The 25,833-nt window shown below is 50.2% G+C and overlaps 1 protein-coding gene across 3 annotated transcripts in view; it reads left to right on the top strand.

Moving 5' to 3' along the window:
• L1cam (L1 cell adhesion molecule) overlaps positions 1–25,833 on the top strand; it is a 26,587-nt gene extending 754 nt beyond the window's left edge. Inside the window, exons 2-29 of one of the 3 annotated variants that reach the window (XM_052742115.1) lie at positions 9,642–9,835; positions 12,736–12,750; positions 13,770–13,875; positions 14,107–14,306; positions 15,354–15,476; positions 15,580–15,750; positions 16,311–16,422; positions 16,546–16,730; positions 16,883–17,014; positions 17,153–17,296; positions 17,898–18,009; positions 18,119–18,285; positions 18,392–18,548; positions 18,758–18,882; positions 19,049–19,159; positions 19,387–19,584; positions 19,844–19,914; positions 20,091–20,313; positions 21,444–21,559; positions 21,758–21,959; positions 22,050–22,172; positions 22,258–22,431; positions 22,577–22,696; positions 22,808–22,969; positions 23,329–23,466; positions 23,790–23,862; positions 23,961–23,972; positions 24,326–25,833. In XM_052742115.1, coding sequence (XP_052598075.1) covers positions 9,760–9,835; positions 12,736–12,750; positions 13,770–13,875; positions 14,107–14,306; positions 15,354–15,476; positions 15,580–15,750; positions 16,311–16,422; positions 16,546–16,730; positions 16,883–17,014; positions 17,153–17,296; positions 17,898–18,009; positions 18,119–18,285; positions 18,392–18,548; positions 18,758–18,882; positions 19,049–19,159; positions 19,387–19,584; positions 19,844–19,914; positions 20,091–20,313; positions 21,444–21,559; positions 21,758–21,959; positions 22,050–22,172; positions 22,258–22,431; positions 22,577–22,696; positions 22,808–22,969; positions 23,329–23,466; positions 23,790–23,862; positions 23,961–23,972; positions 24,326–24,557 — 3,780 coding nt within the window. In that variant the 5' untranslated portion in view covers positions 9,642–9,759 and the 3' untranslated portion in view covers positions 24,558–25,833. Of the gene's footprint in view, positions 1–9,641; positions 9,836–12,735; positions 12,751–13,769; positions 13,876–14,106; positions 14,307–15,353; positions 15,477–15,579; positions 15,751–16,310; positions 16,423–16,545; positions 16,731–16,882; positions 17,015–17,152; positions 17,297–17,897; positions 18,010–18,118; positions 18,286–18,391; positions 18,549–18,757; positions 18,883–19,048; positions 19,160–19,386; positions 19,585–19,843; positions 19,915–20,090; positions 20,314–21,443; positions 21,560–21,757; positions 21,960–22,049; positions 22,173–22,257; positions 22,432–22,576; positions 22,697–22,807; positions 22,970–23,328; positions 23,467–23,789; positions 23,973–24,325 lie in introns of all 3 variants that reach the window. The other 2 variants (XR_008219157.1, XR_008219156.1) reach the window with 2 other exon arrangements.

Genomic DNA, 25,833 nt, shown 5'->3' with positions numbered 1-25,833 from the left:
CTCAAACGATCTGCAAAGCCAGTCTCCTCTCAGGCGCAGCAGGGAACCTCTTCCCTTAGGTTCTTTAGCCAATAAAGATTAGGAGAGACGTGCCTCTGGGTACACATGGGTGTTGACCATGGGTCCATCAGGTAGGAATAAGGGAAGAAGGGCCTCATTGGCTCAGGATCAGGGACTTCTAGAAGCAAAGTTCCTGGGACCCTTTCTGTAGAGACTGCAGCAGTTTTGGCCATTGCCATATCTTACAATCTCTGTTTAATTATAGAAGGGGAGGGCTTTCCATACCCTATTCCCTTCTGTCTGGTTCAGAGTTTTAGGGTATCGGTTGACAGGGATTGCAAAGAACAGCAGGTATAACCCACTGCCCCTGACTATGTAGAACCCCTGCCCATCACTGTCTGTCTCAGGGAGGCAGGACCACCATATGTCTGAGGGCCAACACCCCTTTTTCAGGTAGATGCCTTGATCCTGGTTAGTGCAACTCCAGTGGTAGGGTTTGCTGGCAGCCCAATGTTATCTCTGCTGACTCACATAGCCCTTATGGTGAATAAGATTCAACAGCCTTTCTTCCCTCCTTTATGGTCCTTTAGTAGGGTGGCTAGGGTGGAGCCTGCCCAGGGCCTCTCACCTCTGGTGGGTTCCTTGCTGCAGGTGGTGGGACTTGCCAAACCTAGCCTCTCACCTGCCTGGACATCTATGCAGCACTGTATACATGCTTACTGTTAGGCACCAAGCCTTCAGTCACCCTCAAGTATCTGTCATCTAGCACATGATGAGTTGATGCTAAGGCTGCAACTGGGAACTCCTCACCTCTCTGCTTCCTTGCCATATCTCAATGTCTCCCATTCTCTATTTATTTGTTTGTGCATACGATCCCCAAAGCAATACACCTTGTTACAGTATACTTGAAATATACAAGAACAACTTATTGAAATACATTTGAAATAGACAGAGAAGAACAAAAGAAATTAGGAATTGCTGGTGATCTGAGGAGAGGGAAACATTCAGTATTCAGCACAGCTCAGCCCTCCTGGATTGCTACTACCTACTCCCAAGATGCTCCTTCTCCAGTGCCCAGCCCCTAGCCTTCTTCAGAGTACCATGACACAAGGTAGCCAGGCATGGGGTTTATTTACAGAATGACTGCCCAGGAACTGAGCAACTATGGGTGGGTAGCCATTTGCTAGACAGATTCTCACTGCTGAGTGCCTGCTTGGGCCAGACTGAACGTGTAAGTAACCAGTCATCAATACCATCCTTGTCTCTATGAAATACAGGTTTACTTTCTTTTCTTTCCTTCTCTTCTATTTTCTTTTCTTTTCTTTTTGTTCCATGATAATTTGAAGAGAAAAAGGAAGACAATGTGAAGGAAAGCCAGCAGACAGGGGAGCCCTGCTATGCTCCCCATTTGGCCTCCCCCAAGTCTGTACTCTTTCTATCACTGAAGGATAGGCACTTTCCATGAGAAGCACTTGACCATGATTGACTAGGAATGGTGAAGGGGACAGATGAGTGTGCCATATTGACTGTTGCCCAGATCAACAACTTGAGACAATCAGGCCCTTACCTATTTTGAGCTTCAGCCCTCACCCCTTTCATTCTTTTAAATTTTTAAATTTTTATTTGTGTTTTGGGTTTTTGTTTGGTTTGGTTTGGTTTGGTTTTTGGTTTTTTGAGACAGGGTTTCTGTGTGTAACAGCCCTGGCTGTCCTGGAACTCTCTCTGTAGCCCAGGCTGGCCTCTAACTCAGAGATCTCCTTGCCTCTGTCACCTGATTTCTTTCTGATTTTTGAGACAGGATTTCACTCTGTAATTCTGGCTGATGTAGTACTCAATATGTAGCTAAGGCTGATCTCAAGCTCAAAGCAATCCTCCTACCTCAGCCTTCCTGAATGCTGGGATGATAGGCCTGTGCCACCACACTGAACTTGAGCTTCAGCTTTGTTGGCTATCATATGAGGGGGGGGGTTTACTGATATATTCAAGGTCTCTTTCAAGGCAAATGATCCCTAGTACCACCCAAAATGGCAACAACTAGGTGCTCCTCTGGACTGTGAGGATGACATGACCTTGCAGAATGACCTAGTCTAATGATCGTATCACTGCCAGTCGTTCCAAGACCACATGTGTCCAGGCTGTGAAATAGAATTGAGGTCCCATGCAGAGATCTGTCAGGCCTCCCTTTGTGGACAAGGTGTGAGGGGGTACCCTGTAGTTCAGGCACTGGGAATGGGTCTGAATTCCAGGACATATCAAGCTGGCAGCATCTTTGCCCTATCACCTGCTCTCATGATGGGGGAAGGCAGGGCTTGGGCCCCTGTGTGGGGTCAACTAGAATGGACCCTCAGTGGCCCCATCCCTTAGACCCTGTAACCTTTCTGTCTGTCACTTGCTCTAATCTGGTCATCTTTTCTGCTCTCCCAGGCTCCTTGCTGCCGCCTTGTCATCCTCTCACTAGGCCATTCTCTTTCTTCCTCATTTGCCCATGGAGGGTGGAGATGCAGGCCTCTCCTTCTCCCCTCTAATCTGTCTTCACTCCTCCCTGCTTCTGCCTGCCCACTTCCCCTTCCAGTTGGTTCCCCTTGCTCTATCTGATTGCCATTTTACTGATCTTTTATTTCTTTGCTTCACCTCCTACTTCCCCTAAAGTGTTGCCCTCTCTCAGGAGCTCCTGATGGCTGTGAGCTTGGCCCCAAGTTGCCAGTCCCAGTATTAGGGGTGACCCTTAGTGTACCTTAATTGTCTCCATGCCCCCGAATTGGGCCTAGACACCCCCTTATGACCTTGTCTGAACTGGAGGTTAGAGAGGAGCATCTGGTGGCCACCCTGCTTGCTTCCCTAATATCAACAGGGTCTTTGTGGCTTCCTGAAAGCTGTGGTTGGAGGGAGAAGGAGGAGTCAGAGGAGGGCGGGGAGTTCTTTCACCAGGAGAAGGATCTGCTCTGCTGGCCTTTCTGGAAGCTTTTCTTTGTCCACTATCCTCCATCCAAGGCCCCAGGAGCTTGCCACAGCTTTTCGAGGTTGAAAAGCTGCAAGGCCACTCAGTCTCCATTCAGCAGCTTGTGCTAGTCCCTGGCATACTATACCCAGCAGGGGCAGCTGCAGAAGCCAGGGATTGGGTGGGGCAGGAAGGCAGCAGAATATGTACTTGTCCATAGGGAACTTTGGAGCCAGTCTGTCTCAATTTTGGTCTGAAGATGGCCTTTGAAGGATAAGAACTGTCTCTTTAGGAGCCCCCTCCCTCCTCAGAACTCCAGTCTAAAGCATCCAGTGCCAGAGGGTGGGGGAAGGGTAGCCCTAGTGTGGAGGTTTGCATGGGAGAGTTTGGTTGCTGGGAAGCTTTGGGCCTGTGTGTACGTGTTCTAGTATTTTTATTTGCATTTGTGAGACTCATGTATCTGGTCACATGTGTGTATTTCTTGTTTGCCTACACTGGGCTCCTATTTGGCTATCTGTGCACATTTGTTTATTTGTATGTATGTTCTTCAGAGATAGTGTGCACACATACACATCCTCCTGTGTCTACCTGGGCCCCTTCAGTGTCCCTAACAAGGCTTACATTGGGAGGGTGGGATGGGGTGGTGGCTGACAGATGCAACACTGGTCCTTGTTTGGGGGTAAAGCCTCTGACCAGGCTAGGCTTTGGTCTCAGTGGAAGGGGCTATTCCCTTGGGCTCTTCCCCAGATGGCTTCGTTCATGCCTTAGGAATGCTCAGGCTATAGGGAGCACAGAAGCACCATTGTCCACTCCCAGGCTTCTTGTGCCTCTTCTGCCCTTTAACCCTTTGGGAATAGAAGCCCCAAGGGTCTGCTGGGGCCTGGTAATGTCTGAGCCATTTCCAGGAGTCATTTTGGAACTGGAGATAAGTCAGCTGTTGCTCTGTTCACACTTACTCACAACCTCCTCTACCTCACATGGATTGCCACTTGTTTGGTGGCCCCTCACCCAAGGAATGGATCCATATTGTCTCCTCTGGCCTAGCCCCTGAAGCCCCTCAGTGTGTCTCATCCTATCTGACCCATGAAACCCAGGGCCAGGAGAGCCTTGATACCTTCTGTTGCTTCATAGTTCTGCCTTTAGGGCTCTGGAAGGCTGGATCTTGGTCTCTATCACCCCTTAGTACAGAAACAGAGCCATTGCTATCTCTGAGCTCTGACTGGAGAGAGGGACCTTTGTGAGCCTTTGGTTGCAAGACAGGTAAAAGCAGGCTGAGATTCTGGCTATCAGGAAGAGGATAAGGAAACCCAGCCTGCCCTTGAGTCCAACAAGAAAAGCAGTTGGCCTTCTCTTAAATGGAGTACTTGGATGAAGGGTGTCATATGAGTTCCATGGGGCTTCAGGATGAGGGGAACCCAAGTAGAGGGACAGGTAGGTTGTTTGGGAGTCAGGCCTGCTCCATGAAGACATACTGTTGCTTTCATGGCACTTCCTCATGTCTACCCTCCCAAGACTCCACTCTCCACCTCTTACATTTGTCTAGCAAATAGGTCCTTCCCCATGAGACAGAATGTCTGGGAGGCCATCCTTGACTAGGCCTCTGGTTCTCTAGGAATCAAGCAGAAATAAATTAGGATGCTAGAAGAGCTTTTGACATCTTCAGGGGCCTCTACACTGTTTAAAACTCCACCCTTCCTGAGTACCTATGGCAGTTCTGCACACAGTTCAGCTCTGGGTCTGTTTTGTTGCATGTCAAATGGAGCTAATGAGGATGAAATGAGTCTGTAGAAAAGTACTTAGAAGAGTCCCTGATAGGTGGTAAGTGTTATGAGTTTACTTAAAATGGAGCTGATAGAGATCATGGTTGAGGGAATGTAGGGTGGGACCAGTCAATTATGATGACCCTCCCTCCCTTCCTCACAAAGGGTTAACCTCCATCTGCTCCCTTCCCATCATTTAAGGAGAATGGTCTTAACAGGTGAACCTTAGTTACCTTGGAGACAGGAGCCTCAGGCAGGATGAGGGGACTGGGATTAGGGAGGCTGAGGCTGGATGGGGTGTACTCTCTCCAGTCTCCCCTTAGGGAGGATATAGGGAAGAGTCTAAGACTTCTGGGCTTCTAGGTATCTGTGGAGGCTCCCTCAAGCAACCCTCTTTATGTATTATCTAAATAACCCAAAGGCTACAACAAGGCTTCCCCCATCTTTGCTGTCAGGCTCCATCACCATAGAAACCCACAGCCACAGCCTATGGGGTGGGGGAACTTAAAGGGGCATAGTGCATAGGGTTTAGGTGACACCTATACCCTCATGTCCATATTGACAAGGTACCAAAAAATCTCCTACTTACTCCCAGGACTGAGGGACAGGGACTTGCCACCCATTCTGACTCTGTCATAATACCCAGAGCACTGAGCCCCCAGTACTGCTCCCATTCTGGCCTGCTGCTATTCCTCTAGAAACTGAGTAGGAAGCTTGGAGATTATTTGCTCCACCTTTGAAGGACCCTCTTGTTTCTTCTCCTTTGGGAAAGACTGGCAATGACAGTCCAAGAGTGGTTAGGCATGTATTTCAAGTGCATTTGCAGGCATCCTTGGAGTGTGTGTGTGTGTGTGTGTGTGTGTGTGTGTGTGTGTGTGTGTGTGTGTGTGTGTTCAGGATTGAAGCAATGACCCCCAGGTTTCAGCCAGGTTCCATGACCTCACAGGTCCCTCCCTGGCAACTGGCTTTGCCAGCAGTACAGTACTGATGACAATGACTTGGTGTGATGTAGACAAGTGGACTCCCCATGGGACTCAGGGCACAGAGTGGCCAAGGTGAGGGCAGAGGTGAGGCTCCTCAGGAGCTGTTACTGGGCCCTGCCCTGTACACCTGTGGTCTTGACCCTCACCTCTTGGGCTTGCCCCTCCCAATGCTTGCCACATTCTTTCTCCTCCTTGCTCATGAGATTTGTCACAAGGTGGATAGGATGATTCAGGGCTGGCTTCACTTAGGAGCATACTCACCTTTGTCTTACACTTCACAACATGGTGGTATGTGTACATGGTGATAGATATATATGATTGGTACACACACACACACACAAACACACACACACACACACACACACACACACACACACACACACACACACACACACTGTTGTGCCTATGATTTTGTGTGCACCTTTCCCAGCCAGGTGGCTGCCTATTCTGCACTGGCGTGCACTCAGCGGCAATCTTGGAAGAATCTGCTGAGCTCCTCTGGGGGCTTCTCTCTCTCATATCCCTCCTCTCTGTTGGAACCTCCACCTGTTCTCTGGCACATGTGCATTAGCCAACAGTGGACCACTTATCTTGTCTTACAACTGTCCTCCTGCCCCAGTGCCACAAGTGGGCAGGGGCTTACCATTGTCACTGTGGTGCTTTGTTGTTTCTCTGGCCTCAGTGCTCAGCATCTCTACTCTCCCAGCCCTCCTCCTACACTCAGCTTGACCCCTAAGCAGAGAAGCCCCCCTCCACTGACCCAGACTTATTGTCATTCCTTCCCTGGCCCTTGACTGCCCCCCTACCCGCCAGGGACTGGGACTGCTGCAGAGGGGGGCAGCAGTGGCCTGCACACATGTACACACACCTATCCCTCTCCTCTCTCTGCCATTTCTCAGCAGTGATTTTTGTACCTGTCTGATACCCTTTGTATTCCTTTTTCCTCTTTTTTTCCTGTCCTCACTGCCCAGGTCTCTGTTTCTATATTTCTCTATCTTCTTATATCTTTTGGCTATCTAATCTTCTAACAGCTGTCTTTGTCATCTGTTCCCAGCCCCCTAACCTTGCTTCTCAGATTCTCCTGCTCCCTCCTGCCTGTTTCTCACTCTGTCTGTCACCCTTGGAAGACTGGGCCTTAGCTCCATCTGTGGAACACTTACCATTCCCTTTGCCCTCCATTGTGCTGATGGGGGATCAGGGCCTGCTGAGCTAACAACCTTAGCTCTCTCTGTAATTGCCTGAAGAATGGTGAGAGATCAGAGACCCGGCAGTAGTAGGAAGGGAGACAGGAGAGCCCCCTCCCATCTGTCAAGGGCTTCTCAATCTTCTGGCTCCTTCCTGCCTGTCTCTGAGTGCTCAGCACAGTGGCAAGAGAGATGACAAATACTAGGAGACATGAAAATAAATTGAATGTGTGGTTATTAAGATGAATCCAGGATGGGACACATGCAAGGGTAACACAATATTCCCACCCCTGCTTCTCATTTTGCAAGTATACCAAACTCCATTCTGGGATTATAGGTTTGGAAGAAAAATGAGGAAATGGTTTGGTAGAAATCACCAGTTCAACATACAGAGCATCAAAGCATCCTCCAAGACAGGACAATCCTTCTTTGAGCTTCCCTTGCTCCAGTCCCCAAGCCCCCCACCAACACACACACACACACGCACACACACACACACACACACACACACACACACACCCCTCAGACCAGGGCTTATAGCTCCCAAAGCTGTTGTTTGATCCCTTGCTCTCTGATCTGAGTCTCCTACTGCTTCCTACAGGCCTTGAAGTCAACACTAAGGCTTCCTGGGGCTGCCTAGCTCTGCTAGCACTGGCTTTGTTGGGGGAGGTGTTGGTAAAACAAAACCACTGTTCTCTTCCATTCTGGGCCCCAGCTCAGCTCTTTCAGGTTTGGACTGATAATCCATTTTCCACTTCCTAGTATTTAAGTCATTCCCTTGGCCTCCACGACAGTCATGTTAACCCACTCCGGTGCTCTGCCATCCTCACTAGCTTTGGAGGGCAAAGCTACAAGCTGACTGCTACTCTCAGATCACCCCCTTGTGTGAAATTGATTTGTGACTACTGCCTGTCCTGATGTAGTTCAGATGCCTTAACATGGCATTCCAGAACTCTTGACCTATCTTCTGGGTGTTCTAAATTTTCTTTTATGTTTATTAATTTATGTGTGTTTATGCCATGATGCTTACTTGAAAATCAGAGAACAGTTTGTTGGAATCAATACTCTCCTTCCACTATATGGGTTCTAGGGATCAAAATCATGTTATCAGGCTTTACCTGACAAGCATCTTTACTCACAGAACCATCTTATCAGCCCCACTTACTTGCTTGCTTTTTACATTTGGGTGTTCTAGATGAGGCTCTCTACTTTGACAAGATCCTGATTAGATGGATTTATTGAGGGCATCCAGATTGGGGTTCAGGGCCTCTAACTCAGTCATCCAACACCAGCTCTTCCTTTGTCTGCATGTTCATTTGTTCAACACCCTTGCCTCTTTCATGCCTTTTATTATGTCAGTCAAAGTGACCTGTTTTTTTGGAAGTTTATTTCCTCTCCTGATCCTTGTCTTGGACTCCCAGTCTCTGGGCCCCACTGCATCTAGGGAAACACACTTGGAATGACTTTGTCTTGAAGTGGATGCATCTAGCAGTTGAACTCTGAAGACTCAAAAAAAAAAAAAAACCCAACAACAACAAAAACAAAAACAACCAAAAAATAAAACAAAACAAAACAAAAAAACAACCTGATGCTGAGACTACCAGACATGAGAGATGTCAGAAACACTGTCTTAGAAATGTCCCAAAGCTTTCTATGACCCTGCCTTGACCCTGGCCTGGAGCATGTAGCAGTAGGGAGGCCATAGTCCCCATTATTGCCCTCTGGGGGCTGATGAGTAACAAGGTAGTTGTTTCTTCTCTTTCTCCAAGTTCTTGAAAGCGGGCTTCATCCCTCATCCTCTCTTCTTTTTCTTGAGTCTATTCTATGAAATACAGCTATCTTGGGCCCATTTCCTCTTCTCCTATCCTGTTCCCCAAGTCTCCAGCTTGTAGGTGCAAATAGCTCTTAGGGGTCAGTCAGCTCTTGTTTTGTTTTCTATAAAATGACATCAATAGGATAATACATGCACATCATCCTTTATAATATTTTTTACCATGAGGAGTTGACTTTATTATTATTTTGTTTGTTTTGGTTTGTTGGTTGGTTTTTCGAGACAGGGTTTCTCTGTGTAACCCTGGATGTCCTGGAACGTACTTGGTAGCCCAGGCTGGCCTCGAACTCACAGAGATCCAACTGCCTCTGCCTCCCGAGGGCTGGGATTAAAGGTGTGTGCCACCACTGGCCAGCTCAGTCAGCTCTTGGAAAGATAACAATGAAACTACAAGCAAAGTTCTTTACACACATGTGTGTGAGCTAGATAGGAGTCATGGGGATTCATCCTCCACAGGCACTTTCAGACACACAAAAAGCTAGTAGCTACACATGGATTCCTCCAGACACACACCAACAACATATGCTTGTGCATGCACATGCATAGCCACATAAATACTCCCCACATGCAGATCTGCATCCACACACATGCCCTTGGACACCTGTTCACAAGTATATTAAGACACACATGGCTGTGGTACCCACAGGGGAGTTAATTGGGGCAACAAGTTGGTGCTGGAGAGGCAGCTGGCAGGAAAGCACAGACCAAGAGAAAGAATGAGAGGGAATCTGGAGTCCCAACCGAGGTGGTTTCTTACAGATTTTTCCTTCCAAGGTGGACTTGCTTGTGTAAAGAGGGGAGAGGAGGAAAAATGGGGGAAGGTTGCCAGCTGGGGGCAGGACTGAGGATGGGGCCAAAATCTGGGCCTTGCCTAGACGTTAGTCACTAATGGCTGTTCCATGCACTCTCTTCCTCTCTCCCACCTTCCCTCCTCCCTTCTCTCAGTGACCCCCACTGTCAGCAGCTACCGCTGTAAGCCAACTACTAGCCCCCTTCCCTCCAGTGGGAGGGTGAGTGGAATCCGACCAGTTGTGCCGCACCGAGTCATTGTCCTACCAGGAAGATGGTTGTGGTGCTGTGGTACGTGTGGCCTCTCCTCTTCTGCAGCCCCTGCCTGCTCATACAGATTCCTGACGAATGTGAGTAGCTGGAGGGAGTTTCAGCACCTCCTACCACTGCTGTGCTGAGCCCTTCTTTATCTTCTGCCTCTTCACTTTCTCCCCATTTTTATCCCTCACTCTTAGCACAAGTTCCTTTAGAATGACCAGGAAGAAAGCGTGGGGCGTGTCAGTACCGTGGACAGGGATGTGCATGCTTTTAGCACCACGGACAGCAGACAGTGCAAAAGATCTTTCTATAACTTTAACCCTGCTGTCCTCTACCATGCACACCCCTTTCTAGCCTACTCTTTTCTCTCCTTCCATTCTCTCCAAACACACCCCAGGGATGCGGCAGCCAAGAGAGTGGGTAGGTAGTCCTAAGATCTCATCTCTTTCCCATCTTGAGCCCTGGGTAACCTTATCTCTTAACTGAGACAAGAAAAGACACCTTGAAAACAACAGGTCCCAACTCAACTGCCTTCTGGATTCTTTTTGGTGTGTAATTATTTGGAGGCAATGGGCAAGGGCTGGAACGTGTGTCTGTGATGCTTGGGGGACATCACAGGTAAGTGTGTGGCTATTATGGAGTGTAACTGTAGAGTGGGGCTAAGCTTTTGAGTTGGGTTGTGCGTTTGTGCGTGTATAATTTTGACTGACTAGATGACTGTTGCTGGATATGATTTTAATTTCCTATTTAAGTTTGTGAGTCACTCTAACTTATTTAGATGTCAAGTTTGTGGAAATGTGGAGGTATTTGCCTATAACGTTTCATTGTAGTGGGCTAGGTATACGGGTGTATGGGTGACTAGAGTATGTTTGCATATGAGGAGTATTTTTACTGTGATGGGATTTCCTCTAAAGTTTTAGCAAGAGTTGTGGGCACACTGCTCTAAGTAGTTGTCATCCTGTAGGAAAGAACATTTCAGAGAGTACCATATATGGCGGTGTTTATGCATATTGAGTTGCCAGGCTTTAATCCCTGTCCACTTTGTCATCTTTGTCTCTGAGTCTGGACATAAAGAGAGACAAGCTCCGGAGCAGGGGTAGGGAAGACTGTGCCAAGAATGGGATAGGAGCCAAGAGAGGTGAGCTTTGGAGGAAATGAAGAGAGACTGGTGGCACAGAGATTGAGGCTACTCCCTTAGACACTCACTTAGAGGTCCTTACACCCATTCCTTATCCACCAGAGTTGCTTAAGGACTTACAAGTGTAGTTGGAAATATGAGCCAGACACTTGTTCCAACTAGGCACAGAGATGTGAATGTAATGGGACATGTCAACAAAAACACACACAGGTGAAGATTTACACTTAAAGGAGCAGTTATCTACACAGACATAAAGGAACAGTCGTGTACACAGACATGGGGGCTATATACACAGCACTGTGAATTGAGATGTAAGCACACCAGACAAGTCTGCATGTGTGCTCTGTTAAGGCCTTAATACATACACCAGCAGACACTGGACATGCACATTCCAGGGCATCCATATATGTGCCAGACCCCAACTTCTGCACATTCACAGACATGTAGTGGTCCTTCTTCCCTCTCTGCCTTTCACTTGCTTTTCAAGGTCTGCCTCCTAATCTGAAATGCCAAGGCCTTATGCTGGATATCAGCCTTCTCTGCTGCCAGACAGGCTGGTCCTTCTTGCCTGGGTGTATCTCTGTGTGGTGGGGGCAGGGAGAATTTAGAAAAAAAAGGGAGGCAGTGAGGACAGATAACTAGGCTAGAGACCACAGCAGCTGTCCTGGGCTGTCCTGGGCAATGACCAGCCCTTGGTACTAACTCTGATATAACACAGCAGGCAGCCATATTGCCTCCCTATTGAGACCTGACCTCCATCTCTCCTTCCCCAGCCTCTCCAGCCCCTTTGTCTCTCTTCTTGTTTCTTCCACTTAGTTGATTCCCCTCATCCTGTCACTGCTGCCATTCTCTTGCTCTCAAAATGGCTCCTCCCCAGCTCATAGACCTCTGTGGTGTTCCTAGGGAGATCCTTTTTCTCTTCTGGTAGCTTTATACTGAAGCTGAAGTCTTTTGTAGAGACAAAGCTTTCAGAGACAACCCAGTGTTCCTGTTCCCTCCTCTCCCCTCCCTCCATCCCTCTTGTGCTTGGTTGAATCCTGGGGTTGGGGAAGTTCCTCTGCTCCAGCGAGCTTGGTGGCCTCCTGGGAGGAAGGAAGGAGAGAAAGAGGGTTGGCACAGGTCCTGCGGGCTATGGAGACTCAGATGCTGGCAGGGCCTTTGGGGAGGGCTTGAGAAGGAGGGGTGCCATGTTCTGAAGGCTGGGCCTTCCTAATTGAAAATACTGAGCTGCACTAATTGGATTAGGAGGGAAGTGGGCTGGAGTAGGGGAGGGTGCTAGTTTCCAGGCTGTCTGCCTCCAAACCTTCCAAGGCATCTTGGGAGAAGAGGTTAGTTGTGTGGGACTTACCCAACCTTGACAGAGATTAAAATATCACTCTCTTGTTTGTTTGTTTGTTTGGTTGGTTGGTTGGTGAGTGGGTGGGTGGGTTTTTTGAGATAGGGTTTGTTTGTATAACAGTCCTGGCTGGCCTGGAACTCACTTTGTAGACCAGGCTGGCCTCCTGAGTGCTGGAGTGCTGGGATTAAAGGCGTGTGCCACCACTGCCTGAGCACTCTTTACTAAAAGCAAAAGTTCTATATTTCTGGACCTACAAATACTGGGGCTCTATCTGGTGGACTCTTTCTTCTTAGACATTGTGCCATCCAGAGATTCTGTCCAGTGCCCCCTGAGTTTGACCTGCCATTGCTCAGTCCAGCATGTGCCCTCTTATTACCACCAACAACCATGTAACTCTTCCACTTCTCTTCTCCATGGGAGTCTGCTCCAGCTTGCTTCTCCTCCTGCCATCAGGCCCTATTGGGACTGCTCTCAGCATTTCTCTCCCTTCTCTCCCTTGCTGTCTGGATTCTCAGATAAAGGACACCATGGTAAGTTGGAGGAATGGGAGCATATGCTTAAAGGCCACAAACAGGGAGGAGGAGGGGCCTTGGGCTGAGCCAGCACATCTCTGTTCTGCATATTGGAGGACACTTAGCTTTCTTTTAGTGCTGTAAGTGGGTGTGGTTGGGGGCTTTTTGTAGCTCAGATCTCTTGCCCCTTAACTCAATCCAGAGGCTCCTCTTGGCTTCTCTCACCTGAGCTTAGCATCTTTGCTCTGTCTCTGCTTTTGCTGGAATTTGTGCCATTCTCACACTGCTTCTGTTTATTTGTTTATTGCTGTCTCTCTGGTGCCATGTCTTCCCACTAGGAATTGCTGGGTTTTTGTTTTGTGTGTGTGTGTGTGTGTGTGTGTGTGTGTGTGTGTGTGTGTGTGTGTGTGTGTGTTGGGAAGGTTAAAGACAGGGTTCCTCTGTGTAGCCCTGGCTGTCCTGGAATTCTCTCTGTAGACCAGACTGGGCTCAAACTCAGAGATCTGCCTGCTTCTTCCTCCTGAGTACTGGGATTAATTATTTGCACCACTACAGATGGACTGGAGTTGTCCTTAGTTGCTTGTATGCTTGCTTGCTTGCTTTCTCTCTCTCTCTCTCTCTCTCTCTCTCTCTCTCTCTCTCTCTCTCTCTCTCTCTCTCTGCCTCTCTTAACTTTTTGTTCTTTCTGTCTCCTCATCTAAGCACTAACCAGGCCTACTTAGCTTCCGAGAGCATTTGAGGTGACATGGTCATAGATTATTCTCTCTGTCTCTCTCTTTCTGTCTTTGTGTCTGTCTTTGTGTCTGTCTGTCTGTCTCTCAGTCTCTTCTTTCGCCGTTTCTCTAACTTCTGTTGCTATCTTTTCTCTGTCCCTCATGTGTGTATTTCTGACTCCTTGTGTCTCTTAGCTTCTTCTTATCCCCATATCCTCACTGGCCATGGGGTTTTTAAGGGACCTACTATCCTCAGAATGAGACGGATTGAGGCCATAGACCAACCAGACATAAATTTCCCCATTTTTCTTATTTTGTTTCCAGTGATGGAGCCACCTGTCATCACAGAACAGTCTCCACAGCGCCTGGTTGTCTTCCCAACAGATGACATAAGCCTCAAATGTGAGGCCAGAGGCAGACCCCAAGTGGAGTAAGTGGCCCTCACCCTCTGAGCCTCTGTTGCTGACTGCTGACATCAGCCTCTAGCCCACAGGCCTCCCTAACTTCCAAGTCTAGAAGCCTCAGATTTGAATTGTAACCCTGAGTCCCTGCCCACTCTGGCCCCACCCCCCTGGGGTTCCCTGGCTTCATGAACCTTCAGCCCTATCCTATTGCAGCATGTTTTGGGTGCCAGGACTTCTCATCCATGCTCTGCCCACAGGTTCCGCTGGACGAAAGATGGCATCCACTTCAAACCCAAGGAAGAACTGGGTGTGGTGGTGCATGAGGCACCCTATTCTGGCTCATTCACCATCGAAGGAAACAACAGCTTTGCCCAGAGGTTTCAGGGCATCTATCGCTGCTATGCCAGCAATAAGCTAGGAACTGCCATGTCCCATGAGATCCAGCTCGTGGCTGAGGGTGCGAGGCACTGCAGGGTCAGGGAGGGCTTGGGGTACCTGAGAGAAGGGCCATTAGATCCTGGGGGTTGGGTGGGGGCCTAGCAGGCAACCACTGTCATCTCAGCTGGTTGTGTGGTGATTGAAGTTCCTGTTACCCTGATAGCCCTCACCCCACCCCAGCTGTTCCTATTGCCCCTTCCTCTTTTCTCTAGTAGTCTACTCCATCTTCTCACTCTCTCTTTTTCTACTGAACTTTTGGTCACCTCACTGCCCCTCCCTTCTCTCAGTCTTTCTCAGTGCCTACCTTGTGATTGATGCTGGTGACTGGGGGCTGTGGACTAGTTGAATGAGTGTGTGGCTTAGCCTCAGGGTCTAGTTTGACCTTCTGTCTGCCCACCTGTCTCTGTCTGAGTCACTCCTTGGCTTGGCATTTGTGGCTGTTGTTTCTGCCTAGGTTCCCCTTCCACTTCTTAGCTTTCCCACTTTGGTCTCTGCTGCCATCCACTCCTTCTCTTCCACTGCATCTCTAACTCGCTTCTCCATCCGTCTCGTTCCTGATTCCTGCTCTAGGGCTTTGTCTTTATCTGTGTCGCCCTTTCCCTGGGGTTTTCTCTCTACATTCCATCCTCTCTGAGCTTTCTGCCTCCTGAGCACTTTCCTCTCTCTTCCCTGCCCCTTCAGTTACCTTGGGAACCGTTGCCATGGTTTCCCGTGTCAAGATGATGGAAGGGTCTGTGACTCCCGCATCCCTTCACAGCTCCCCTCCCCCACTGCTGCACCTCAGCCTCCCCTACCATTCTTGTCCTTTCTCAAGATGGGTGAGAGAGCTGAGAATTGTGGATTAACCATTCTTTGCCACTTGGCCTCCTGCTCACCATCTCTTTGTCGTGGGGTTCCTATCTCCACTGTGAGCCTCAGAGGCATCCAGAATTTTTACTTCCCTTTATGTGAACTTCCATCTGGCCCTTTCACACCCTGTGAATCACCAAGACAGTTCTCCCTCCTCCTTATTCCTGTCTTCAACTGTTTTGACAAGGATGAGAGTGCCAGCCTATGTCCTTTCTAGGTGCCCCCAAGTGGCCGAAGGAGACTGTAAAACCTGTGGAAGTAGAGGAAGGGGAGTCAGTAGTTCTGCCTTGCAACCCTCCACCCAGTGCAGCCCCACTTAGGATCTACTGGATGAACAGCAGTGCGTGCCAGAAGGAGCTGTTGCCTGGGACATGGGGGCTGGGGGCTGGGGAGTCTTCTCTGACAGATTCTCACCTCTTATGTCCTTGTCCCTTCTTCTGCAGAGATTTTGCACATCAAACAAGATGAGCGGGTGTCCATGGGCCAGAACGGAGACCTGTATTTTGCCAATGTGCTTACCTCAGACAATCACTCAGACTACATCTGCAATGCCCACTTCCCTGGGACCCGGACCATTATTCAGAAGGAACCTATTGATCTCCGAGTCAAGCCCAGTGAGTCCCAGAAGCTTTGACAACCCTATCCCACTCTTTTCTTGACTTCCAGCCTGGCCCCCAAGAAAAGGGTCACACAACCCCAAATATCATCAAAGGCAGCATGGCTCTCAACTTTATGCACTGAGACCCCCTTCCTAGGTGGTGAAGGCAGGGATGGACATGCTGGCCTGGAACTTGCTATGTCGATCAGAATGGCCTCATGGAAATCTGCCTGCTTCTGCTTCCCAGGTGCTGGGATTGCAGTCATGTGTTACCATATGCTGGTAAGACACACTTAAAAAAATAGTTTCACTCTATAGCCCAAGCTGGCCTTCAACTCATGATTCCTCTGCCTCAAATTCATGAATGATGTTGATATTACAGGTATGGCCACCACACCCATTGGGAATCCTTTTTTTTTTTCTGGAACCTAGGGCCTCTTGAACATTAGGCAAACTTTTTACCACTGAGCCATATTGCAGCCATTCTTTTTAACATAGGAGCAAACGAAGGCCTAGGGGCCCACTGAGATGTCCGAGTTCTCCAAGTCTGGTGACTCATTCCCTTTCTCCTGTTAGCCAACAGCATGATTGACCGGAAGCCACGCCTGCTGTTCCCCACAAACTCCAGCAGCCACCTAGTAGCCTTGCAGGGGCAACCATTGATCCTGGAGTGCATTGCTGAGGGATTGTGAGTGTGGGCTTCTAGGGTGGAGGGCTGGGGCTGGGTGGCCCCAGCAGACTTAGGCCTCAGGACTGAGTGGCTTGGTTGTCTTTCCCTTCTTTTCTCCTTTGGCATTGTGACCCTGGGCAGCCCTACACCCACCATCAAGTGGCTGCACCCTAGTGACCCTATGCCAACACATCGTGTTATCTACCAAAACCACAACAAGACCCTACAGCTACTCAATGTGGGTGAGGAGGATGATGGCGAGTATACCTGCCTTGCTGAGAACTCACTGGGCAGTGCACGGCATGCCTACTATGTCACTGTGGAAGGTACGGGCCTGGTACACCCTTTCCCAGCCACCACAGGCTCCCCAGCATGGCTTTCAGATGGCCTGCAATGTCTACTGTCACAGGAGAGGGCAGAGCCTGCACTTAGAGCCAGAGCAGGCTTCAGGCTCAGGCGGCTCTCTCCTTTCACTCAGCTGCCCCATACTGGCTGCAGAAGCCCCAGAGCCATTTGTATGGGCCAGGAGAGACTGCCCGCCTAGACTGCCAAGTCCAGGGCAGGCCCCAGCCAGAGGTCACCTGGAGTATCAACGGAATGTCTATGGAGAGTAAGCAGGGTCTCAGCAGTGGTCGGGTGTGTGGGGAGTACAGGAAAACATCAAGGGGAGGAAGAGGAGGGTGACAAGGGGTCTCAGCACAGCTCAATGTTCTGACCTGGGCCTGTGGGCCCTGCCTGTTGCATATAGAGGTGAACAAGGACCAGAAGTACCGGATTGAGCAGGGGTCTCTGATCCTGAGTAACGTGCAACCAAGTGACACAATGGTGACCCAGTGTGAGGCCCGCAACCAGCACGGGCTCCTGCTAGCCAATGCCTACATCTATGTTGTCCGTGAGTGCAGTGCCAGCAGGCTGTGTAGCCTATCTTCTGCCTGCCTTTCCTCCCTCTGTCCCTTCTTCCCTCCCACCCACCTGCCTATCTTTGTCTCATAGCTCCCAGTCTGTCCCTTCAGTCCACCAAAACTACTCAGCTAGCAACTGATGGGGCCATCGCTTCTTGGGGCTGCCTTGCTCCTTGATAAGGCCTTTGCCCCATTTCTCCTCCATCCTCACAATAGTTGGGAGTGGGAGTTGTAGTATGGACAGGGTCTTGTCATCATGACTGAGCAGAGATGTACCCTGGACAAGATGTAACCCAGGATAGTCTGATGACTTCTGTCACAGAGACTCAGAGAGATTGTGGGCTGATTAGGGATGCTTTGGACAAGACACTGACTTCTCTGAGTCTCCAATAATTGATAGAATCCTAGTGGCTGGAGTGCATGCAAGGATAAAGAGACCATGTACCCAAGGCTGAGAGGGATACCCTGGAATGGGGAAGCCAATGAGCATGGCTCCCAAGGGTCTGTGTGTGTCATCTGGGGAGTCACTGGCTTCTCCCATACTTGGGACCTCTAGACCTACCCTGTCTCCTGAGACTATTCTTCTCCTAGAGCTGCCAGCCAGGATCCTAACAAAAGACAATCAGACATACATGGCAGTTGAGGGCAGCACTGCTTACTTGCTGTGCAAGGCCTTTGGAGCTCCTGTTCCCAGTGTCCAATGGTGAGTACCCATCCTATAGAAGCTTCTAAGCTATCTTCTCATCTAAGGATCCCAGGAGGGCATGGAGGCCAGGCTGGTTAGTTCAAGACAGGCCCTCTGCTTATTCTAGGCTGGATGAGGAAGGAACCACAGTGCTTCAGGACGAACGGTTTTTCCCCTATGCCAATGGAACCCTGGGTATCAGAGACCTCCAGACCAATGACACTGGACGCTATTTCTGCCAGGCTGCCAATGACCAGAACAATGTGACCATTTTAGCTAACCTTCAGGTTAAAGGTTAGATGATGCCCACACATGACTGTTAGACCTCCTGAGAGGTAAGGTCAAAACAAAGTCTGTGGAGAACATCAAAGTGACCTCCCCTCACTTTTGTTCCCTTCAGAAGCAACCCAGATCACACAGAGGCCCAGGAGTGCAATTGAGAAGAAAGGAGCAAGGGTGATGTTCACGTGTCAGGCCTCCTTTGACCCCTCTTTGCAGGCCAGCATCACTTGGCGTGGAGATGGGAGAGACCTCCAGGAACATGGGGACAGTGACAAGTGAGGGCCCCAGCCCCAAACTGGGCTAGGTAGAAGGGAGCAGAATGAGAAAAACTAGGAGTCGGAGATCCTGGCCTTGTCCAGGCAGGAGGCACTCCTGCTCAGACGGAGAACATGGTGGGAGATGGTGGGACAGGAAAAGGGTCAGGAATGACAGGAAAAGTGGTGTATTTGCCACTAACCAAGGGGCATGTGTGCCCCCTCTGCAGGTATTTCATAGAAGATGGGCAACTGGTCATCCAGAGCCTGGACTACAGTGACCAGGGAAACTATAGCTGTGTGGTCAGCACTGAACTGGACGAGGTAGAGAGCAAGGCACAGCTCTTAGTGGTGGGTAAGTCCTAATACAGTGTTAGGTTCAAAGGGTACCTACCTTCTGGCCTACCATAGCCAGGCTCCTGTTGCTGGACGTTCTGAGTTGGGGGTGGGGGCATGTGGATGGTTCTTGAGAAGGCCAGAGAATCCACCCTCCATGAAAATCCACCTTCTATGGCCCTCAGGGAGCCCTGGGCCAGTGCCTCGCCTGGAGCTATCTGACCGTCACCTGCTGAAGCAGAGCCAGGTGCACTTATCTTGGAGCCCCGCTGAAGACCACAACTCTCCCATTGAGAGTAAGAGACCTGAGTGTGGTATCCCCTGAACTGTCCCTGACAACTCTCCCTCTTCCTGGGACCCTCCTCTCTTTCAGAACCATAGCCACAGGATGTCCTGCCTCACTGAGGCATATGCTTGTTTTCCAGGGGGTTTGTGTTCCTTTACAGCACCTACCTCCCTATTCCCCTCCTCACTAAGCTACATTATATGCTCATTACCCCACTGTGGATTTGTTTCTTGGCAGAGTATGACATTGAATTTGAGGACAAAGAAATGGCTCCTGAGAAATGGTACAGTCTGGGCAAAGTGCCAGGAAATCAAACCTCTACCACCCTCAAGCTGTCCCCCTATGTCCACTACACCTTTCGGGTCACTGCCATCAACAAATATGGCCCCGGGGAACCCAGCCCTGTCTCTGAGACTGTGGTTACACCTGAAGCAGGTAAGCCAAGGAAGCACCCTGGATGCTTCCTGGATGACCAGATGACCTGGAAGGGGTACCAGTCACTGGTCTCCAGGTTCTGTGGGGGAAGGCCTAGAGAGGTGCTGTGTCCGTGCCCTCTTCTTCCAGAGTTTCGGGGGCAACAGGGAGGGTTGTGCTGCACTCTTGGGACTGCTGTGTTATTGCTTCAGGGGCCAGAGTGGACCATTTGTTCCTTGTCCTTGCTGCAGCACTGATAGTTTAACACATTACTTTCCAGCCCCAGAGAAGAACCCTGTGGATGTGAAAGGGGAAGGGAATGAGACCAACAATATGGTTATCACATGGAAGGTGAGGGTCCCTACCCTGATTTACATTATGGACATGAACCTAGGACCCAGCTCTTTGCTGTCCCTTGACTATGCTAAAGAGAAAGCCAATGCATGGGGAATATCTGGCCTGGAGGACAAGGCACAGAAGTTGGGAGCTCTTGGCCAATGGACTTCTTTTCTGCTGGCCTTCTCCAGCCCCTCTGGTGGATGGATTGGAATGCTCCCCAGATTCAGTACCGTGTGCAGTGGCGCCCACAGGGCAAGCAGGAGACCTGGAAGGAACAAACTGTGAGCGACCCCTTCCTGGTGGTGTCCAACACTTCCACCTTTGTGCCTTATGAGATCAAAGTCCAGGCAGTGAACAACCAGGGCAAGGGCCCTGAGCCCCAGGTCACCATTGGCTACTCGGGGGAAGACTGTGAGTACTAGAGTGGGCCTGGCCCACATTCTGGTGGCCAGAATCCTCATGCATGTCAGCCTGTGCACATGTGTATTTCACTCCCCGCTTGCCATTGCCAGCCCCCACCTCTCAGTGCTTCAGTGTGTAATTCCTACCAGCAAGGGCATACATTCCCAAAGCCATTGCAATGTTATAAAATTCTGCACAACTCAAATTGCTGCATTTATGCCATTAGCAGAAATAGCAGCCACTATTCCAGCTGAGTGAACCAGCATTGTCTTTGACAGCACTTCCTCTCTCTGGTCCAGGGAGTATTTGGTATAGGCTGAGCATCCCTCATCAGAAAATCCCAACTCTGAGATTGGAGCTGAAATATGGCACCCTAAGTGGGAAATTCCACACTTGACTTTTTGTGTTGGATCAGTGAGAACACAGGCTTGCTAAAAATAGTGTAGTATATATATACAGCTGGGATGCAGTTCATTTGGTAAAGTGCTTGCCTAGCGTACATGAAGGCTGGATTGGATCCCCAACACCATATAAAGCAAGCATAGAGGTGCACACCTATAATCCTTAGCTACATATAGAATTTGAGGCCAGCCTGGGCTCCAGGAGACTGTCTCAAGTGTGTGTGTGTGTGTGTGTGTGTGTGTGTGTGTGTGTGTGTGTGTGTGCATAAAGTTAAAAGTGTCACCCCAGAATTTCAGAAGCTGAGGCAGGAATTAGATGATGCTCTGGGATACATAGTAAGTTCCAGGACAGCCCTAACTACAGAGAGAAACCTTGTGGATTTAGACTTAGAACCTACCCTCACAACATCTCATTATGTATATGCAAATATTCCAAAATATAAAAGAATCCAACTCACTTCAGTCCCAGCATGTCAGCTAAGAGCTAGTTACCAGAGCAAGTTCCCATGCCTTGTGGGTTTCCTTGAGTCTGGAGCATCACTAAACAGTAATTTTGAGCTCCCACTTAGGTCTTTTTGTGTGATTTCTCTGTGTAAGTTACTGCTTTCTTCTTGAAGAGCTCCATTCCTCACTGAATAGTCCCTTGTGTAGCATGCAGCCTACTTTCCTGTGAGAAGGTGTCTGGCCTGCTGGCTCAGGTGAGGGCCTGTGTCTCTCCAAATAACTGGCTGTTTTCAGACCCCCAGGTGAGCCCTGAGCTGGAAGACATCACAATCTTCAACTCAAGCACTGTACTGGTCAGGTGGAGGCCTGTGGACTTGGCCCAGGTTAAGGGCCACCTCAGGGGATATAATGTAAGGACTCAGGATATGGGGAAAGCTAAAGAGGGATATGATAGGATTGAGGGTGGGGAGTCTGTCATCTGTGAACAGTTCTCCTGAAAGTTCTTGGGATGGGGGAAAAGGGTCTAGGACAAGAGTGGTGAGGATCATGTGTTGGAGGTTCTGTTGGATGACTTCTGTCCTTATGAGGTCTGTTGGCCATCTGTACAGGTAACATACTGGTGGAAAGGCAGTCAAAGAAAGCACAGCAAGAGGCATGTCCACAAAAACCACATGGTGGTACCTGCCAACACCACCAGTGCCATCCTCAGTGGCTTGCGTCCTTACAGCTCTTATCACGTGGAGGTGCAGGCCTTTAACGGGCGGGGCTTGGGACCTGCAAGTGAATGGACCTTCAGCACCCCAGAGGGAGGTGAGTCTGACACCTCACCCTATACCTACATCCCCTGCCCCTTCTCCTTGGACTCAGGTGAGAACCTGCTACCCTTCTGTGTTTCCACAGTGCCCGGCCACCCTGAGGCATTACACCTGGAGTGCCAGTCGGACACTAGCCTGCTTCTGCACTGGCAGCCACCACTCAGCCACAATGGAGTGCTCACTGGCTACCTGCTCTCTTATCACCCCTGTACGTGCACTGTACCTGGTGTGGAGGCTAAGAGACTCAGAAAGGCTCTTGAGCTGGTAAGACAGCCCCTTGCTTCTTTCCACAGTGGATGGGGAAAGCAAGGAGCAGTTGTTCTTCAACCTTTCGGACCCAGAGCTCCGGACTCATAATCTCACCAACCTCAGCCCCGATCTGCAGTACCGCTTCCAGCTTCAGGCCACCACCCAGCAGGGCCCTGGTGAGGCCATTGTGCGTGAAGGAGGCACCATGGCACTGTTTGGTGAGCTGGAACAAGGGTTTGAGGGATGTTAGTCTTGAGGGTTTCCCTGTGCTTGATCCAGGGAGGAGGTTGACTGGGAGGCTAAGCTCAGGAGAGTGGGACTTTGAAGGGCCTTGTGGTCCCCCTCTGCTCCTACATTCTCCAGGCAAGCCAGATTTTGGCAACATCTCAGCTACAGCAGGTGAAAACTACAGTGTGGTCTCCTGGGTCCCTCGGGAGGGCCAGTGCAATTTCAGGTTCCACATCTGGTTCAAAGCCTTGCCAGGTGAGTGTAGAGAGCTATCCCTGGGGCAGGGAGCCAAGGCTCTGTTCCTGACCTCAAGGTGTCCCCAATCTTCCAACTAAGTCCCCCTGCCACTGTATCTGATCTTTGCAGAAGGAAAAGTGAGCCCTGATCGCCAACCTCAGCCTCAGTATGTAAGCTACAATCAGAGCTCCTACACACAGTGGGATCTACAGCCTGACACCAAGTATGAGATCCACCTGATGAAAGAAAAGGTGGTCCTGCACCATCTGGCTGTGAAGACTAATGGCACTGGTGAGGCACTGGGGCCCATCTAATGCCAAGAAGCCTTGGGCACCACTGCTGGGTTTGTTGCATGCAGCCCTTAGCAGCCATGACCCATTGCACAGCTCTTGCCTCCCCCAAATCTGGGTGTGCTTTGGCCAGCATGCCTTTCCCTACACCATCTACAGAGGGTTCTCTTCCCTGTCTCCTTCTGATCTGCTACTGTGGCACCTTCTGGCCCCAGAGGGCCCCCTATAGCTTCAAGTGAGTCTTGAGTACCAGGCCCTAACTCAGAGGCTGCTGCTCAGGCTTAGGAATGTAGTATGCCCTTGGCAGCATAGCTCATTCCAGGGTCTGGGCTTTGTCTCCTTCCCACACTGTGCCTTCAGGCCCCGTGCGAGTTTCTACTACAGGTAGCTTCGCCTCTGAGGGCTGGTTCATCGCTTTTGTCAGTGCTATCATTCTCTTGCTCCTCATCCTGCTCATCTTCTGCTTCATCAAGCGCAGCAAGGGCGGCAAGTACTCAGGTAACTCTGGAAAATGTACAGCCTTGGGTAGGGTGCTACAGCTGAGGGTAGAGGAAAAACCACCTTGCCCCAAGGGCCCAAGCTTGGGAATGGCAGGACAAGCATAGTCATAGAGGTGGGGTTCAGGCCAGAGGCCAAGGCTGCCTTCTTCCCAGGCTGGGGCCATAGAGGCCTATGCCAGTGGCAGCTGGACCCACATGGGTTGGGTAGGTCACTCTGAAGGCTTCTAAGTGCTGTCAAGACAGTGCTGGGGGCTCTCAGCACAAAGGGACCCAGAAACTGGGAGTGTGGGCAGGAGAAGTTGACTACTGTTATGTCTGTAGTGAAAGACAAGGAGGACACTCAGGTGGATTCTGAGGCACGGCCCATGAAAGACGAGACCTTTGGCGAGTACAGGTGAGCAGGGGAAGGAGCAGGGGTTGGCCCAGCTCTGCTTGACCTTTGCTTCTTACCCAACTCCTCTCTCTCTTTTCTGTGCTTCGGGGTGACTTCAGGTCCCTGGAGAGGTAAGGTGGGACAGTGGGAATGTCCAGTTAGAGCCCAGGGACTGGGAGGGACCCCCATTTTTACCCTTTTGGGGAGAAGCCAATATGCCTAGCTATTCTCATGCTAAGATCCTACTTGTTGGGCTGCCTGTCACCCTCCTGGCTGCCTTTAACCTCAAGAGAAGCCCCAGGAGTAGGCACAAGCCCTGTGGCATCATGCATACAGTCTGATTTCCCAGAAGTGTGTCAAGATGAGTCTCAGAATTTCCTGCAGGGTCAGGCAAATAAAAGAGGGCAAGAACCTACAGGGTGCTGGGGTCTCCTGTCAGAGCCCTGCAACACATCTGCTTACACCCCACCCTCTATCCCTGCAGTGACAATGAAGAGAAGGCCTTTGGCAGTAGCCAGCCATCTCTCAATGGAGACATCAAACCCCTAGGCAGTGATGACAGCCTGGCTGATTATGGGGGCAGTGTGGATGTCCAGTTCAATGAGGATGGTTCCTTCATTGGCCAGTACAGTGGCAAGAAAGAGAAGGAGGCAGCAGGAGGCAATGACAGCTCTGGGGCCACCTCTCCTATCAACCCTGCAGTATCCCTAGAATAGTGAGGTCCAGCCAGGTGAGGCAGGCCAAGCTGGGCCCGGGGCCAGAGGTGCAGGAGAGCCCAGGGGCCAAGATACCTGGCCAATGTACCATGCCACTGACCTGCTGACCTTGGGATCGAGGCCCCTTCCTCTTTCTACAGCCCATGGAAGACTTGACTGGAACAGAGGAGAGGAACTGTGGCTTCGAGTCTCCTTATCACTCACTACCCTCTTTATTGCCAAAACCCAGCTGCACCCTTTCCTGGGCATACACTGCTTTGCCCCAGCTTGGGGCAGTTCACTCCCATATCAGGGATCTTCAGGTGCTGCCTTGCCGACCCATTTAGGCAGAGAGGCCACAGTTTGGGGGAGAGGACAAAAGTGTGTCCTCTGAAGCATCTCTGAGATGCTGTCCTTCTCACTCTCTGACTGGGAACAGGCATGGTGGGGTCTCCTCAGGACTAGATTGGCACCTCTTCTTTCTCCAGCCACTCCTTGGCTAGCCTGACTGGGGACAGAACTCTGTCTCCACCATCTGCTCCCTTTTCTTTGCCATTTTTGCTCCAATCAGGATGGGGACCTGAGTAACTGGCCACCTGCGTAGAAGAGGCCATCTGGAAAGTGCAGAGTCCCTCCCCCACCTTAGCACACTGGGTTTACACCCTCCTCCCATTGCTGTTCCACCTTTCAGGACACAGACACACACACACACACACACACACACACACACACACACACACACACACACATACACACACACACACTCACATTGCCTTCAGTACCCACCAGACAACATCAAAGTGGCCTCTGTCACTGCCAGAGATAGGCACACCTCTTCCTACTGGAACTGGCTGGGCTTCTTCCTTCCTGCCACCATCATACCCCAGGACCCCTTCGCAGCCCTGCCTGCCCCCAGTTCTTGTTCTCAGCCCCTTCCCCTGTCCCCAATGTTGGGAATGTAAATACACCATGACTTTGAAAGTTTGTGCCCTTGCCCTTTCCCCATATGCCGCTAGTGTGTAGGCAGATGTCTGAGTCTCTAGGTGGTTTCTCTGTTTTATAGCAGTTAGCTTTGATGATCCCACTCCAGGAAAAATAAAAGCAGACAAAAAAGGGGGGAAAAAAAGCAAAGATTGGTTCTCCCAGCACTGCTGTGCTCCTGCCCAGCAGCTGTGGCCTCCCTGTATGCCTTTGCTTGGTCTGTTGATGATCCCTCTACAAAAAACAAAAGTATATATATATATGTACATAATATCAGAATTATAGCAGACAAATAAAAACCTGGAAATGAAGAAGC

Source organism: Peromyscus californicus, unplaced genomic scaffold (genome assembly GCF_007827085.1).
Source record: "Peromyscus californicus insignis strain IS unplaced genomic scaffold, ASM782708v3 Scaffold_10__1_contigs__length_136768540, whole genome shotgun sequence".
NCBI lineage: Eukaryota > Metazoa > Chordata > Mammalia > Rodentia > Cricetidae > Peromyscus > Peromyscus californicus.
The sequence above is the reverse complement of the archived record's forward strand: the minus strand, read 5'-3'. Positions and strand labels throughout refer to the sequence as shown.